Source organism: Phlebotomus papatasi, chromosome 3 (assembly GCF_024763615.1).
Source record: "Phlebotomus papatasi isolate M1 chromosome 3, Ppap_2.1, whole genome shotgun sequence".
In the NCBI taxonomy this organism is placed as follows: Eukaryota; Metazoa; Arthropoda; class Insecta; order Diptera; family Psychodidae; genus Phlebotomus; species Phlebotomus papatasi.
The window spans coordinates 70,444,163-70,463,193 of NC_077224.1; the positions used below are offsets into that span (position 1 = coordinate 70,444,163).

Here is a 19,031-nt window from a genome sequence, read left to right on the forward strand (position 1 = left end):
TGAATGTAAGCAAATTTTTTCACGCGGTAAATTTCAAATGTATTTCTTATGAACCGTTATCGCTGAAAACAGTCCGAAAAATTGGCGCTAAAATATTTTACACACATCACGGCATTTCTGTAACTTCTTCCAAAGACTTCCCCTGTGGGTATGCAATTTTTCTGTATCAGTGGAGTGAATTCACGGGCTTTTTCCGGTCCCAAAAAATTCTTTGAAAGCAGAACTCCCTGTACTCCTAAAAATTTCCGGATTGTAGAATTAAAAACATAAAATGTGAGGTTATGTACAGAAAGTATTCGATCTGTACTTGAATAATTATCGTACGAAAGGATTCCAGTTCAAATCTTAAAAACCAAAATCCCGAGAAGGTACAATGTAATCTCGATGTAAGCAGTAAATTTAATACGACTGCTTGTATGGTATTGTATTAAATTTAATCGGAAAAATTCGGTGTAGCACTTGACGTTCAATCTAACCTCATTTAATGTTTTTTTTGTGGCAAAGCAACATAATGTTTGTAATCTTTTTCAGTTTTCTTTAACGATATAAGAGTCAATCGTTAATAATAAAGAGTTAATAATTGAAACTAATTATTCTGCAAAAATATAATTAATAATCCTAACCACAAGTCTTGAGCAATGGTTTCGAACCTTAGAAAATCCCGCCAACAATCAAATTCTTTGGGACAATTCAATCTTAATCTAATGCGGCGGTGTAAATGGCCTTACTAACTCAAATTGGAATGTTAAATACATGTTAACAAAATAGAACACTGAGAGAAATCCGAAAAAGTTAAAATAACATTCCGGAAATGTTAATTTTACCCTGCATTATTGATCCGAAATCGGTGTAAATATAACCCTTTTTAGGTGCATTAGGGGTTAAAATTACCCTTTTTCATGTTAATTTTACACTGAAAAAGGTGTAAAATTAACATTAAAAAATGTTGCTATATTTTCACACCTAAAAAGTGTTAAAGTTACGAGGAAAAAAAGTTAAACGCACCTTCTTTTTTTTCTCAGTGAAGTTATTATTTGTTTTGTATTAATAATATCTAAATATAGGAGAAGGCTTTCGGCTTTGCACGCACTCTGACTTCGTACATTTCGTTTTTTTCCATATTCCTTTAATGAATCTAATCTATTTTTTCAGGAAATGTGTGACTTAAGACTAGCTATTAAAATATATAGCCATAGGTCAGATCGGTCAGATTCATTAAAAGAATATGGGAAAAATATGAAGTTCTCGAAGCCAGAGTATGTGCGAAGCCTGAAAATCTCCCAATATTAGTTAAATAAATTGTAAGAATAACAAGTTATATGACTAATTTCCCAAAAAGAATTATTTAAAAAAAAAAATTCAGGATTTAATTTCTGAAACAAAATTTTTCATTTTTTTCTAGTAAATTTGCCATTCTGAGCAAACTAATTATCCGATTTAGTGAAATTTTACTATTTTGGAAAGGTCTTGAAATTATCTACAGGTTTACGAAATGCAGGCAAGCCTGGGGCAGTTTTGGACATATATGTAATATTTACTGTATATTTTTAAATACCCGATACTCAACAGAAACCAACTGAAGTTATTGAAAATAAATTTCCTAAGAATCTAAAAAAAAATAGATATTGCAAGCTAATGCCTTCATCTTAAGCAATGCTTGCGTGTCAATCTGATTGTTTGAAGAAAAGTAATTAAAATTTTTAAATAAATCCCCGACTAATTAAAACTCAAATTAAGAATCTCACCTTTTACAAGCTCAGCTAGGTTTATCATTCGCTTTTTGTATCATACAACACTTAAGTGTATTTTTTCTTGTGCATCTATATACCAACATAAATGGTAGATGAGATAAAAAAAAACCGTAATAATTGTCTTGTTCACGAGAGTTGTGGTGAATAAAAAAGAAGAATCACCGAGAGAGACACGGAGGCAAGTTTTTGAGAGAGAAAATAAGCAATGAAGCGATTTATTTTATCTCAATTGCCCGTTTTTATTCAACAAATCACTTGATCTTTTATTCATTTGCAATAAAAAAAACCACTATATTTGGTGATTGTACTTCTATTTTTCTTTCACTTTTTTGCAGAAAAAAAGAAATATTGAGTGTCCTTTTAAATTAAGGACTGGAAAATGGAGCGAAAGGAACGACATGAAGTGGGTCAAAACCCATAAGAGTGACGTCACACGAATATACTTTCCCGTCTGACATTGACCTATTTTTAGAGCCGATGTCTTTGCCAGCAGTGCGTAAATATTTTGTACCAGTGTACAATGAGAACGAGCGAAGGGGAGACTCAATGACGCAATTACGCACATTATTCGCAATGTGCCTCGTGTCCAAAATGATGACGAAAATCATGGAGAAAATCGCACGGTTTCAATAGCAGGGGCATCAATTATTTTTAGCGAACTGTGATTTTTCTGCAATCATTCCTCATTGCCCAATAGCCTTTGTCTCTCTCAGTATTTTTTTTTTCCTTTTTAACAGTTTCCCTTGGAGAATTCGTTTAAATGCAGTACGGTTCCTAAAATCTTCTACACATTGGGAACAATTTTTGTAAAAATACTTTTTCAAAGGAAATTTCCACTATTTCTGAAGCGAAAATGGCAAATTTAAAAAAAAAAAGAAACTTTTGCCTAAAATTGCTTCCCATTTGTAGAGACCATACAAGTTTGTGCAAAAGGTCGACGATTAGAGGCGCAAATTCAGAGTTGCAAAAACGAATTATAAAAATGTCTCGCACTCATGTGAGAAATGTTCATCAAAACGGAGCAATTTTATGCATTTTGAAACAATTGACGTATATAGAAGCAAGATACTTATAGCCTCTACATACTAGAGATATTTATGTCCATATTGAAGGAAATTTCTTACGTTACTGTAGGAAAAACTCTTCAATATGGAGATAAATTTCTCTAGTGTGTAGAGCCCATTACTTTAAAATGCTCCATTTTAATAAAATAGAAACTTATAAATATACACTGGTAAAAATAAAAGGGTCAAATTGACCCTTTTGAAAAGGATGGATCGTATTTGACCCTTTGAAAGGTTCACTTTTGTATCTCTTGAAATTTAGTATGCACATTTATCACGAATAATCATGTTTTATTGTAAACTTATTACTGATATCATATTTCTCTCATCTGAGCGAACACCAAAGATCACTTTTTCATTGTTTTTTTATTCGTTTATTCCGGAATTAAATAGATGTCAAAACCGTGACCCTTTCGAAGGGTACCTGGTGACCCTTTCAAAGAGTCAAATATGATCCATCCTTTGGAAAAGGTCAATTTGACCCTTTTATTTTTACCAGTGTATGTCCAAAGAAGCCTTAAGACACTCTTTCTATATTGCGCCAAAAGGAAAGTCAATATGCCTCAGAAGTGTGCTTTTCTTGTGGAAAAATTCACAGTAACGTACCTACATTATGGAAAATTTCTGTCAATATTTGACATATTGAAGAACTTTTGACAGTTTTACTTAAAGCTCTTTATAACATTGGGAGCAATTTTCATCAAAAATTTCTCTTTGTGAAGAAAATTGATAAAACTGTTGTAGATAAAACTTCAAAATTCTGTCAAAAATTGCTCTTTTGAAGGAAACTGTCAGTAGTCACTGTAGGTAAAAAACGTCAAAATTCTGTAAAAATTAAGTTTTTGATGAAAATTGCTCCGTGTGTGCAGAGGCCTTAAACCGTTACATAAATAAATGCAATGTACACACTGAGAGAAATCCGAAAAAGTTAAAATAACATTCCCGAAATGTTAATTTTACCCTGCATTATTGATCGGAAATCGGTGTAAATATTACCCTTTTTAGGTATATTGGGGGTTACAGGTACCCTTTTTCATGTTAATTTTACTATTAACAAGGTGTAAAATTAACATTAAAAAATGTTGATATATTTTTACACCTAAAAAGTGTTAAACCCTCTTTTTTCTCAGTGTAGAATCCATAATAACTTTAACACATTGACCATAAGAAAAATTCATAAAAATGGAGCATTTTGATAAGACTTACTTCAAAATGGTCCATTTTCACAAAAATTTCTCACTGCAAATATAAATCTTGTCAATGATTTCATAAAAAAAAGAACACAGCTCTGAGGAATGATTCTGATTTGCCAAAATTCATGAAGATTACCCTAAACTGACTACACATTATGAGAAAATTCTGTCAGAAATAGGCCTCAAAGCCTTTTTCAAAAAGATTGTCTACACGTTGGTACACTGAGAGAAATTCGAAAAAGTTAAAATAACATTACGGACATGTTAATTTTACCCTGCATTATTGATCCGAAATCGGTGTAAGTATGCTTTTTAGGTGTATTATGGGTTAAAGTTACCTTTTTCATGTAAATTTTACACTTAAAAAGGTGTAAAATTAACGTTAAAAAATGTTGATATTTTTTACACCTGAAAAGTGTTGAAGTTACAAGGAAAAAAGTTAATCGCACCCCCTTTTTATTCTCAGTGTAGGAATTTTTGACGAAAAGATATATATTTGAAGAAAATTTGTCTATAGTGCGTAGGAAACTTCTTCGAGATATTTTTATTTTTGCAAAAAATTTGCTTCAAAAATGAACAGCTACACATTGCAACAAAATACATCAAAATCATTTTTGATAGAATTTTTGAAAAAAAATCAACACAATTGGAGATAATTTTTCATGAAAATTAGTTATTTAACTGCTGAATGAAGTAGAAACAATGTTTATCAATGTTCTTTAGGGTAGCAGAGGAAGGCTTTTAAGCTTCGCATTCATTCTGGCTTCGAATATTTTATGTTTTCTCATAATCCTTTAATGAATCTGACCTAACTATCTGAGGTAGCTGTTTAGATAAATTCTCTAGTTGGGAATCATTGGGAAATATTGATTTTTGCAATTTTGGCAGCAAATTGAAAAAAATGTCTTTTAGTTTAATAAATTGAATATAATTATTTATAATAAATATAATTGTTTATCAATATTAAAAATCCTATGTACTTTTGTAGAAACAGCTACCCTGAAAATTTTAAGTCAATCGGATGAAAATTATTCCAGTTCTACTGCTCGCCGCGGATCCCCTCAAAAAAAAGTCAACCCTCACTCCGCGCACTACTCCGCTACCATTTTGTATTGAAAATTTAAATTATTTTTCCTAAGATTTCCAACAATTTCATTCTAATTTAAAGCGATTCTGAAGCTTTGCTTTAGCAGGAAGAGTTGTTCAAACCGGGAAGTGCGTTAATACATTTGCTTGGTCCTAGTTTTTGCAGACAGAGTGGCACAATTTAAAAATGTGTTTTATTATTATTATTAATCGTATTGAGATCACCAAATACGTTTTATTACATATAAATATGTATCAGTTCAGTTCAACTCAGTTTTTTGAACCGGGTAAACTGAGTCAGGGATCTCACTGCCAAAGGGCCGACGCTCTTACCCATTGCACCATGAAATCTCCATTATGACAAGTAGTAGAACAACATCCGTCTAATTATAGGATTTCTAAAATGTATTTTTATTAAATGGGCTTCTATGAAGCTCTAACTTCGATGTGCAGAGGTTCTGGTTTCGATTCTCACATTCGAAAACTCACTAAATAGGGAACGAAGTAAAGATATCCATTAACAGATGGCGCTCATGGACAATTAATCAGAAAGGATAATTCTTGTAATGCAGAAAAAATCGAAAACTAACGAGAAAGAATAAAACTCCATACGAGTGCAAGTTGATATTGATAGCGCCAATGCGCTTTATAACTTTATAATTTCTTTTAAACAAGTTATGCTCCCTCTATTGAAACTGTGCGAAATGTGGGTAGCTCTTTTTTTATTGAAGAAAACTAAAAAGCATCACACGAGTAAACCAAGTTGGTTTTTTTTCTGCCACATCCAAAAGCAGACAAACAAAAAAAAGAGTGAGATTGTAGAATTAACATAAATTATTCATATTTCATAGAGGACAAAATTAGAATACTCTGTAGGTGGATCAGAAGTTCAAAGTTCTCAAAAAATTTAGAAAAAAAATCTGCTGCTCTTTTGCCACTTGATACACTTCCTTATACAAAAACTTGCTCAGAGAGCTTTTTTTTGTGTGTGAAATAACAACACTTTGTGACTTTTTTCGAATATATAGATTACATAAACAGTGAAAAGGTATATAGTGTAGAATTTTTGTGGGTCATCTCTCACTTGTGTATGGATAGAAAGAGGCGGAGAGGAAAGTCCAAAAAAATAAAGAATCATTTTAACTCCTTTTGCGTGTGCTTTTGACATACTTTTTTATTAGGTTTGTGTCAATGGACATGAAATAAGGCTTTTTTAGGGGTGCTCTCTTTTTTTTTTGGATCATTTATTTCAGCTAAATGGATAATTTGAAAAATATTACTAATACTTTGTGACAAAGAGTATCCAAGAAAAATGAAACAGGAAAGGCTACGAAAGGAAGTAATCAAAAATCATTCATTTGGAAATATGATAAACATCTTCGAAAACTGTTACTTTCAGTTCTCAAAATTTTTATAGCTGCTTTTAATAGGTTTCTTAAAATTGTCAAATGACTTCAAAGAAGAAAAGGAGTGGCCATGGCCATTCGCGAAATGCTCGAACTTATCAATTTGATGCTTAGCTCAAAAAATTGGTCTTATTTTTATTTATTTGGATGACTACACTGAAAAAAAACGGGGTGCGATTAACTTTTTTTCCTCATAACTGTGACACTTTTTAGGTGTAAAAATATATCAACATTTTTTTAATGTTACTTTTACACCTTTTAAGGGTAAAAATAACATGAAAAAGTGTAACTTTAACCCCATATACACCTAAAAAGGGTAATATTTACACCGATTTTGGATCAATACTGCAGTGTAAAATTAACATTTCCGGAATGTTATTTTAACTTTTTCGGATTTCTCTCAATGTAGAGTTGTTTATCAGTCAAACACTGAGAGAAATCCGAAGAAGTTAAAATAACATTCCGGAAATGTTAATTTTACCCTGCAGTATTGATCCGAAATCGGTGTAAATATTACCCTTTTTAGGTGTATTGGATTGGGGGTTAGTTACCCTTTTTTCATGTTGATTTTACCCTCAAAAAGTGTAAAATTAACATTAAAAAATGTTGATATATTTTTACACCTAAAAAGTGTTAAAGTTATGAGGAAAAAAAGTTAATCGCACCCTCTTTTTTTCTCAGTGAAGTAATGGAGCAAATCAGCGGTCTCAGATGTTATAGCATTTAGCAAAGTCATTTTAACTTCCTCTTTCATTCTAATCTTTATGTGTTCATGAGCAATTCATTGAGATTCATAAAACAGATTTTATACCTATCCACTTCCGGGAGAAAAAAAACCATTTTTTATTAATATCAGGCCATGACGTGAAACCGATTAAAACCAATTAAAAATAGTTCGCAATTCAAAGACCTTTCAAATGAACCAAAATTTGTCCCAATCGGTTAAGAAATGGGCTCTCTGTAACTCTTTTAGCATTTAAATTTGAAAAAAAATAGACGAAAATTTGAACGAGAAAAATTATTAACATAATATCCAGAAAATCGTTTTTAAAGATCTTAAAGGATAAAAGAAAATTAAGTTCGACATAATTGAAAGTTTCCCGAAACCCCTGACTTACTATCTCTAACCGTTTGACTTCTAGTATCATCAAAATATCTATAAAACTCTAAATAGAGAGATTACTTTTATTACTTTCTCTCTCTATAGATTTGAAACAATAAAATGCATAATATTTTGCAATGTTGGAAGGAAATCTCATAGAGAATGTTTATTGACTTGACCAATGAAAGTTAAGATTATTCGACAATTACGACTCAATCATAAATTTTTTATAGAAATTCAGAATTAATTATTTACGTAAATATAATGCAATTGACACTTCTTTACGTAAGAACATACGAGACAATTAAAAAAAAATCAGATAACATTATTATCATTCCAGTATAGAGCATACCATAAATACTTCTTCTGCAAAATATTGATTCTACCAGATAAAGAAGATTTTTGATAAATTGCTTTTCCGCACAAATCCAATTGAAAGTTGTGTCTTATAAATCAGAAACTATTCTCATAAAATTAGAATAGATATTGTTCTATAAATTGAAGTTTGCAAAAATCTCTTCCAAGATATAAACAAAGAAAATTAATATTGATTTATTTAAAAGCAAAATAAAACTAATACAAATAAGTAAATCATGTTAAAGATGAAGAAATATCGTAGAAGAAAGGTATCAACAGTATTTTTTTAATGAAGGCAAGAGTAGGGGAAGGTTTTCAAGCTTTAATCTATGATTATATATTATAATAGATAGTCTTAAGTCACATATTACCTAAAAAAAATGAGTTAGATTTATTACAGGAATATGGGAAAAATATGAAGTATTCGAAGCCAGAATATATGCGAAGCCTGAAAGCCTTCCCCTATATATCAATAACCATCGAATTGGTCAATAGGAAGAGTGTTGTGTTTCATCAAGACAACACCAGGCTGCACATTTCTTCAACAACCCGCCAGAAGCTCCGAAAGCTTGAATGAGGAGGGATTCTATCGGGATCAGAAATCTTCGTTTTTCCTATTTTGTTTTTACAACACTCTTATTTTTCCCAATTTGTCTTTGAGTTTGGAATATTTGTTTTCGTTATTCAGTTTTTTTTTAGACACTATGGAAATTTCGTGTTCCAGACATTTTGCACAAGTAGGGGAACGTTTTGAAGCTTCGTACTGAAAAAAGTGTCCAAGATTTAAGATTTTTTTACTGGATACGACACAAACCGAATCAATTATACAAATATGTCAAAAAATCTCTTACTTAAGATTCATAATTCTGCCTCACAAAATTCTTGGAAATGCTTGGATTTTCCCGATTTTCCTCTATAGGAAAATAAAAATGTAGTGGCACTTTTAATGAAGCTGTCCTGAATTGGTCAGCTTCGTACCATTTTTTCCCACCTCTGTAGGCCTCATTTTCCCCGGAAACATTATACCCGACACAAAAATTAGGGCATAACTGCTTAGATGGGACTTTCATCTACTTGCTTTCACTATTTGTAGGAGGCATCATGCGTTAAAAAATCAATTTTACGCAATTTTTCTAACACATGTTTTTGTGACACTTGGAAAACCATTTTTGCACTGCATTCTGACAGTCAATAAAGTGCTTTGTTAGGCGTGATTCTCTCATAATTAGACCTATTGTAATCCTCGGATTTTCTCTAACATTTCCAAATGGTCTTACAGTTACAGACCATATTTTAGACATAACTGATTTCGAAAATGACCAGCCATCAATTTAAATTGAAAGGGGGGAATTTCACTTTAAAACAAGGAATATTAAATGAGAACTACTCAAAATACATCGAAATGGCAATTAAAGAATCACATATACCATAAGCAGTCTAGTTTCATTACTGCACAAATCAGAAAGCACTAATCACATGTATTGTAATCCTCGAATTTTCTCTAACGCCTTCAATTTGTCTTACATAATATCTTTTGAATATCACTGATACTGCAATTGACCAAATTTAAAATAAAATGTGGAAAATTCCACTTGAAAACAAAGCAAATTGATGAAAATTTGCTCAAAACGCACCGTATGTTTGTACTTTTTACATAAAAATTGTTTGCAGCATGATCAGTTGACGAGCATTTTTTTGTTCTTTTACAAACATTTATTTGCACATTTTTGTTTGTTTGGAAAAACTCCACGAACAGATGACAAATGTTTATGAAAAAAATTACTAAATTTTCAAACTTTTTCGTGGGTTAGACGACCTACAAGTATTTCATAAGTCCCCAGTAGGAACTTACAAACATTTACGAACAATTTTACGAAATACTTATTTTTCAACTCTGAGATGTATTTAAATTTTAACGTTTTTGAAGTGGACGACTTTCCAAACTTAACCCTATGTCTACCATTTTCACTAATAGGTTAAAAACCTAAGGACATTTGATTATTTAAATTTAAAAATCTTTATTGGAGAATGTAAATCCATTTTTAAAACCTAATGCGTCTAGAACACATTTAGATCAAGAAAAAATGAAATTAAAATTAATATCCCTTTCTTTCTCACGCGTTTTGCATATGTTTATCTCATTTTTTTGCACTGAAAATTGCATTGAAACCCATTTAATTTGGTCTAATCCTTTAAGGACGAGTGGGACACCGGTGTCCCACAAAACAAAAACAAATTTTTTGGCTATTGAAAGTTATTTTATCCTCTAAATAGTCCTAAAACTACCCGTCAAATAATTTCGTCAGATATCTTTAAGTTTTCTGCAGAAAATATCTACACCTCTGCCGAAAATCTGCCGAGAAATCTGTAGATATTCCTACGAATTTTATTTGGGCTTGGGACAAAATTCGTCAGAAATTTTTGCAGATTTTCTGACGAATCCTGGTGCATACTCTGACGAATTCTTGTAGATATTTTGCCGATTTTCTGTAGATTTTTCTACATTCCAGACTTTCCAGACAGATGTGTCAGAAAAGATGGAATATTTTTCACTGAAGTTTGCAAAATTCAATAGAGTTATTCTTAGTGATATCACAGTGTTTATATAAAATAAAGAATTCTGCGACGCCGTGTTATAAGTGGAGTAGTGAAGTGAAAACTTCAAGCAGAGTGTCAACCTAAATTTCGTGTTTTTGTATCATTCAATTGGCGATTTTTAAGAAATTATTATTTTTGCTCGCAACTTTTTACTTATCTATAAAATGTGTACTCGGTAATGCTTGTTAAGCAGAGCATACCATTTTCTTTATAACTTCTACAGTTTCTTCATAAATCAACAATATTTTTGTGAAGTAATGGAGGTTATGCAGATTTTCTAGGGAGAAATTCTGCCGAGAATCTGTAGATTTTCTACGCAGAAATTCTGCTGAAAATCTACACATCTACAGAATTTCTCTGAATGTACTAGAATATACCGTTAAAATTCAAAATAAAATCCGAGTAAAATCGGCAGGTAGAGCAATGATTTGACGGGTAGTTTTTATTTAAAGAAGAAGAAGAGTCCGAAAGAGTGGGATAGAATGAAAAACATTTGACAAAGAAGGAGGTGTAAATTTCGATTGAGCTAAATTGAATTTGTTGTGACATTTAAAAGAAGAAGAAGAGTACGAAAGAATGAGATAGACATTTACAAAGGGTGTGAAACAGGGATTCGAATTTCAATTTCATGAAATTTTCCTGATCTAAAAGATATTCCGGAGACTTTATGATCTAAAAGGTGTGTCAGAGCTGTAGGGTAAAGTGATACAAGTTGGACAGGGATTTTTTCTTGATAAATACAGTACTTAATTTTTTTAAGCACAAGGAAACAAATTATAAAACTAAAGCATTAAAAATATACAAATAAAAATGAAGTACTTTATCAAGAAAAAAGCCCTGTCCGACTTGTACCACTTTACCCTAATTTAGAGATTTATCGCTTAAATATTTATCTGAAAATGAGGATAATGTTTTATTCGTTTTTTGGTTATTAGAATATTCTCTAACTCCCCCACCATTCTACAGTGTTATTTTTCATTAGGGAAGGGTGGGGTAGATTCGCGCATGAATTACTTTCGAAAATAAATATTTTTAAGACGAAAATAATTATTTTGCAAATTTTCTTCGTGTTTTCAGATAGTCAGTTTGAATATGATTCACACTCGTTTAGCAAATGAGTTTTGAAAAAAAATCAGCAGTGTGACCCTACCCTCCCCTAATGTAAAAAAAAGAATACAGTGGAAGAGCCTTAGAATTCGAAGATCTTTTACAATTTCTCTCAGTATTATCGTTTTATGCTTCCTTTACATTAGTATTTCAAGTGTGTTGTAAAGGGTTCACATTTGCAAATCACTGAGTAAAAAGAGCTCAAAACTTTTCAACAAGAAACATAAAGAAAAGCTTACGATGAGAGAAAAAAAGGGAGAAGAGACTCATTTAATGCTCAAGTGAAAATGCGTTGATTTTGAACTAAAAGTTACTTGTTGGGGTATTAGCAAATTTTGACTTTGCAAAAGACGAACAATCCACTTTCCCAGCAAAACGAGTTGAAATATTTAAATGAAAGAGAGGGAGTTTTGTGTGAGAGAGAAAAGCAAAAGAAGAAGAAGAAAAAAAGAGTTTCTTTATTCACCAGAAGCCTCAATTGATGGAGGATTTCGATGGGCGAAAGTGTTTCTCTCGATCACAGATCTCTTTTTTATTTTCTCCTTCTCTTTCTTGCCATTGCCATCAAATTTTTATTTCTCGAAAATAAAAAGAATATTGAGAAAGAGAAATATTATATTACATTGTTTAATGGTTAGAGGTATTGTAATGTAGCGCCCACGATAAGAAACATTTTATTTTATAATATATATTTGTCTTATGTTGAAAAAAAAGGTAAAGAGCAATTAAGAAAATAAAGAGATTTGAAAAGAAAGAGTGAAGCATAAAGTTATTATTGCTTCAGCCAAAATAAAAATTGCAAAAAGGCAATGCAAGAAAAATTTTAGACAACTCTTGCTGCAAGAATTAACACAATTTTAATTCAATTTACCGCATTCGTGGTTGAATTTGCTTGCGATGGTGTTATTAACAAAAAAAAAATACGTAAGAGCTTTGTGGTGGCTAAAGGTCACATCGGATTACGATTTATTTTTGCATCGAAATTTTTATTTATTTTTTTTTCTATTTTTATGCGGAAAATTCGCTGCGATATTTTTGTTATCTGTTATTTTGCGCGTAACAAAATTGCATAATTTCACTGTGGAATTTTAATATACATTATAGAGGTGTACAATGTGTGACTATTGATATTATTTGCAAAATGTTTGGATGTTTTTTTAGACAGAAATTTCCATAGTTTCACAAAGTGACAAGAATATTTCTTTGCAGTTAATACAAACATGAAAATAAAAGCATAATAGTGGGAAAGTGTGAGCTAAAAATAGATTTTTTTATGCATACACATTCAGGGTCTGATGTTGCTGCAATTTTTATCCGGAATGAGGATTAAAATGTTTCAAAATGGTTTTAGAATTGAAAATAATCGACAGAAAAATTGTGTGAAACGCGGTATTTGCTTTAGAAAAAAAAATCAAATAAGAGGACGGGCCTTACAGATCAACGAATTCTCTGTAAAAACTGTTCCAAAAAATTGGTCAAAACTTATAGTCGATAGCGAAAAATTTGGTATCACTATCAAGTTTATTTCATCAAAGTTTACGGAAGGCTATTCAATTATATAAAACCTGACTGCGATTTCAAACCGCTCTAGTTAAAAATTAGGACATAAATGATTCAAATGAATAGATAGATAATAACAATGATGTTATATCTCTTTCTTTCACTCTACAAAATATCTGGCTTGACTAAAAAATTGCATATAGGGGAAAGGCTGATAATTTTGGACAGAGTGCTTATAAACATCATTTTTCTAAGTTTGAAGTGTAATAATTTTATAATAATTGTTTTTTTTTTGTTACTCTCTTTTCAGAAGGGTTGTTTAGAAACTTGGCAAGCTGTTTATTGTCTTTGTTTTTACTAAAATTAGTCTTAATACGTTTAAAAATGAATTGATATGCAGAGGTGAATTTGAATCAAATTTTGAACAACTTGGTTGTAAATTTGGACACTTTGATTGCAATTTCGGACAGCTAATCCAACTCAATAAGGATGCTTATTGTTCTCTATTTCAAGAACCATTCTTATCCAGTCCTGTTCGTTTTTTGTAAGGGAACCTGTTTTTTTTGTAAGAATGTCACAAGAAGCCTGGAAACTTTCTATACCATTCATGAAAGTGAGTTGACTTCGATACACCAAGTACACGCGGATTCGCCCATTTCCTGCCCTTTTTGGGAGCTTTTTAAAACTTTTCTCTCTACATCTCGTTCTTAGAAATGATGCACCTTCACTGAGAAAAAAACTGGAGTGCGATTTTTTTCACCATTTTAAGGGTAAAATTATCATTAAAAGTGTAACTTTAACCCTCAATACACCTAAATAGCATAATATTAACACCGATTTCGGATCAATACTGCAGGGTAAAATTAACATTTTCGGAATGTTATTTTAACTCTTTCGGATTTCTCTCAGTGTTTGTTTGTATAGGCATTTATACAACCTCACAAAAGCTAAAACTTTACAAAATTACAGAAGCAACACACCTATCTAAAGTAACAAGTATCACCCCACTTGTGAATCTCTTGGAAAATAGCCTATCTTTTACACGAAAAACGTATTTCACGAGACAAATCTCACTTCAGTTCAAATAAGCAAATCACTATTAACATGAATCAAGACAATTTTTAAAGAATATTGATTAATATCACTCAAAAAAGAGCGAAGAAACATTGTTAGTACTTCATCACAGCTAAATAAGACTGAAGTAAACACGAATTTCTGTCATATTTCTCGTAAGCAATTGCTCACACTGAATTTTCAACAAAGCAATTTCAACTCAAATCATATTCAAAATTCAACGTATTTAGTATTAAAATCTTCCAAAAAGAACAAATATTTAGATAGAATCATTATACATCAAATATTCGAAGAAAATTCAATAACTTTAATCAATTTAATTTTAGTGTCCAATTTTACCATCAAAGCGTCTGAATTTAGAAACTGTCTAAAATTATGAGTTCTTGCCCTATTGTGGCGAATTTGCCTCTTAAATAGCAAGGGACACACCCACCTCTTGCGCCCTCGAACCCCCCATAGCTGTAAGTATCTGTTTTGAGGCGAGAGTTCCATTAGGGAAAATTGAAGCACTTTTGAATTAAGTTCCCTTTTTGAACTTTTTCCCTGTCTTTACCCTTTAACTCTTTCGTCTCCTTTGGGACACTGGGTACCCCTGGAAACAACAATTTTTTTAGACTATCTAGAATCGATAAAAATCCGATTCTTCTGGATAAGTACAAACTATAAGGATGTCCAAATCTAGGATATTTTTTGCAGGATCCCAATTAACTCCTGAGCTAAGATATTTTTGATCAAAAATCGTGAATTTTCGATTTTCTGCTTCCTTGCAGATATTGTGACTTTTTTGATATTTCTAGACCAGAATAAGGAAAAACCTCTCGGGGCCAATAAGTATGATAACTAACAATTACAGATTGCATAAATTCGAAAAATAATTTTTTCTTAAATTTTCAAAAAACTTGTTCAAACTTTATGGGTACTCTCATCCGCAAAAATCTAGAGGTCAAATGTAAGGTTATCCCGCCAATGCCCGCCATTTGCTTTTTGACACCAACCTTGTAAGAAAATTCCAAGCGGGAGCGATATTTTTGCCAATATGGTCGATAATTTTGACATTTGGCAGCGCAGGAGATTGTTTTCAGGGAAGTTTTTCCTATTCTTCCTGATTTTGGTGAATTCTGATTGTCCAGAAAGTGTCTTTTATGCTTTTGAGAAAGCTTAATGTGTCTACAATAACATCGTGTTGAGAGAAATGTGTGTTAAAGTGTTATTGTGTGAAATATTTTGAGGAATCTGTTGGCAAGCAGGAGCTAGGTGTCCTTTTTAGCACTTCCTGGACATCCCACAAGATACTGGTCAATAATTCTTCTTGTTTTAGTGATCAACATTGCAAAGGAGTCATTTGACATGCAAAAATAATTCACAAAATTGATATTATTGGCTTTTGGAAAATTGAAGTTTGTCCAAGTTTGTATCCTTTGCGTTCTTTAGGGGACGAGAGTTCCCATGAGTTTTCCAATTTCCCAGAGGCGGAGAAAATTCTTTCTCTACAAAAGTATCATATTTGACCACTAAGACTTACAATAAAGTGAGTTTTACTGAAATTCGTTCGCTGGATATGTTGTGGTCCGGAAAGAGTTAAAAAAAAAGGTTCAGCTGTGTGAAACTGCCCCACCATCCCCTACTCAAGATGTCAAAAGATTCGGCTTTCAAACAAGAAATGATATTAGGGTAAGTGTGCCAAATTTCGGCATAGTTGCACGCAACCGCCAAATTCTCAAGTTTGAAATGTAATATCTTTAATAGAAATTGATTTTTTTTGTTACTTTTTAATAAAAAGTGTTTCTTGGAACCTTGTAGACAGTTTATCGTCTTTATTTTCTCTAAATTCATTCCTAATCATTTTTAAAGGGAATAAAAATATAAACATAACTTTGGTGCCCTATTTCGGCCACCTTCATTCTCATAGTTCCGTGCCCTCCCGGAATTCTTCCAATGTCTTTTTCAGATCATCTTGCTCGTCGAAGCGCCATTTTTTTGTAGGGTAAGTGTGCCAAATTTCGGCATAGTTGCATGCAAGCGTCAAAGTCTTAAGTTTGAAATGTAATATTTTAAATACAAATTGATTTTTTTTTATTCTTTCTTCTGAAAGAGTGTTGCTTGGAACCTTGTAAAGAGTTTACCGTCTTTATTTACTCTAAAATCATTCTTAATACATTTTAAAACGAATAAAAATATAGACATAACTTTGGTGCCCTATTTCGGCCACCTTCATTCTCATAGTTCCTTGCCCTTCGGGAATTTTTCCAATATCATTTTCACGTCATCTCGTTTGTCAAAGCTACATTTTTTGTTATTCTTTTGCATTGTATAATCTCTAGAGTACGTAAAATCTAAAAGTTCATGGAAATTCGAGGAACAAAAAAGGTGGCCGAAATTGCAAGCTGGCCGGAATTTGGCACAATTACCCTATATTCTCCAGAGTATGCAAAAATCATGGATATTCGAAGAACAAAAATGTGGCCGAAATTGCAAGCTGGCCGGAATTTGGCACACTTACCCTATTATTTTTTTTTAATTTTGTAAGGAGTCTGAAAATATTGTAATTATTGTAGTGTCCGAAGCCTGGTACGATTAACCTTTTTTGTAATAACAGTAACACTTTTTAAGGGTAAAATTAACACGAAAGGGGGTGGCTTTAACCCCTAATTACCTAAAAAGTGTAATATTTACATCGATTTCACTGAGAGAAATCCGAAAAAGTTAAAATAATATTCCGGAAATGTTTATTTAACCCTGCAGTATTGATCCGAAATCGGTGTAAATATTATACTTTTTAGGTGTATTAGGGGTTAAAGTTACACTTCTTCATGTTAATTTTACCCTTAAAAAGGTGTAAAATTAACATTAAAAAATGTTGATATTTTTTTACACCTAAAAAATGTTAAAATTATGAGGAAAGAAGTTAATCGCACCCCCGTTTTTTTCTTAGTGTTCGGATCAGTACCGTAAAGTAAAATTAATACATCCGAAATGTTATTGTAACTTCCGGATTTCTCTCAGTGCACCTTTAACTGAGAGTCCCGTTTTTGTGAAATTTTCTTTTAGTAATTATCAGGGAGGCATCCCTAGGGAAAAGAAGGAAATGTAATGGGGTACTCACCGAAATAGTTGTCTAAGATACATGTAGTCGGGAGCCTCGTCGAAGCGTAGACTGCGACAGTAATTTAAATACATTGAAAACTCTGCTGGACATCCCTTGCAGAGCACCTCAATGGGCGTTGACATCTTCTTCTCGGAGATCTTTTCGTACTTCTGTTTTTTGTTAGTGGCCTTAAGGCCCTGCCAGGGCAATGAGCCTCTATTGAAGTACATCATGACGTAACCGAGGGATTCCATGTCATCACGTCGGGACTGTTCGATGCCCAAATGGGCATTGATGGAGGCATAACGGGCAGTGCCTGTAAGATTTTTATCCTCGCGATACATAATGTGTGTGCGTGAACGAACATCCCGGTACTTTTTCGCCAGGCCAAAATCAATGAGGAAGAGCTTGTTGCAGTGACGTCCAATACCCATGAGGAAGTTATCGGGTTTTATGTCACGATGAATGAAGCTCTTGCAGTGCAGATACTCCAGACGTCCAATCATCTGGTCCACCAGCATAAGGACGGTCTTTATGGTGAAATGACGACTGCAGAAATTGAACAAATCCTCCAGCGATGGCCCCAAGAGATCCATCACCAGCACCACATGATTCCTATCTTCACCATAGTACCGGATATGGGGAATTCCCACACCACCGGCCAGCACCTTGTACAGTTTGTACTCATAGAGGAGCTGTGGATGGCGAGCACTCTTGCTCTCCATCTTGATGGCCACCTCTTCCCCATTTACAATGTTGATGCCCAGGTAAATGTCACCGAAAGATCCACTGCCGATCTTTCGCAACAAACGGTACTTCCCACCGATAAAGTCGCTTGTGTTTTTGTACACATCCTTCGTGGCCACGTCCATGATTCACCTAAAGATGGCAAATTTCCATGGAATTTCGTCATATTTAAAAGGCCTGTCCAGGCCACTGAGGGGAGTTTGATTCACATGGAAAAAACGCCCCAATCCTGAGAACGCATTTTTAACCTATTTCCCCCAGGGTCTAGCAAAAAATGGGAGTTCTAACCGAATCTAGGGGACTACAAATCAAGAATCTGGGAATCTCTGACCCTCATTTGTTTCTACATGGGACAAAAAAAACTACTTCCATTCCCAAAACTACTTCAACATCATGGGCAAAAGGTACAAAAAGCCCCCTGTGTGAAAGTTATCCCAAAACCCAAAAGAGTTCCGTTCATTTTTTCTCACAGTCTCTTCTTCAAGAAAGCAGAATAATGTGCGTGAATTCTCAACTAGGAATCCCATCTAAAACATAATCATGATAATTTTGATCATCCTTACCACAATATCCAGCTAATCCGATTCTTTCTCTAGCGCTCACGTTGATTTTCCGCCCGAGAAAAACCCCTAAACTACATCACCAAAACGATTGACCAAGGGAAGAGTGACAGGCACAAAGATATTCCGATGATCCAATATGTCTGCCTACTGCAGCTCTTTCACCAACTTTTTCACACGCACTTTTCCACCACTTCCCCACGATTTTTCATCAATTTTCCACACTCTGCCACTTCTCTGTCACACCCGGACAATTTTTGAACAATTCACAATTCCCGATACTGCGATTTTAGCCAATTTTTTGGCCAGGAAATTTCAGCAAATTCAAGCGAATCCAACCGAGCACACAATGAATCCGTACCAACCTGAATTCCACCACCATCGAGTTCCTTTACAAAAAG

At 33.0% G+C, this 19,031-nt stretch overlaps 1 protein-coding gene across 2 annotated transcripts in view; it reads right to left on the reverse strand.

Moving 5' to 3' along the window:
• The window catches only part of LOC129808179 (casein kinase I-like), a 28,875-nt gene extending 9,844 nt beyond the window's left edge, over positions 1 to 19,031 (reverse strand). The window contains exons 1-4 of one of the 2 annotated variants that reach the window (XR_008752350.1): positions 18,634 to 19,021; positions 17,113 to 18,202; positions 16,739 to 17,062; positions 16,501 to 16,647 (exon numbers count right to left, since the gene is read on the reverse strand). Coding sequence is in view for 1 of the 2 variants with exons in the window: in XM_055857947.1 (XP_055713922.1) it covers positions 17,342 to 18,195 (854 nt within the window). In the remaining variant the exon portion in view is untranslated. Of the gene's footprint in view, positions 1 to 16,500; positions 16,648 to 16,738; positions 17,063 to 17,112; positions 18,203 to 18,633 lie in introns of those variants that run through there. The other variant, XM_055857947.1, reaches the window with a different exon arrangement.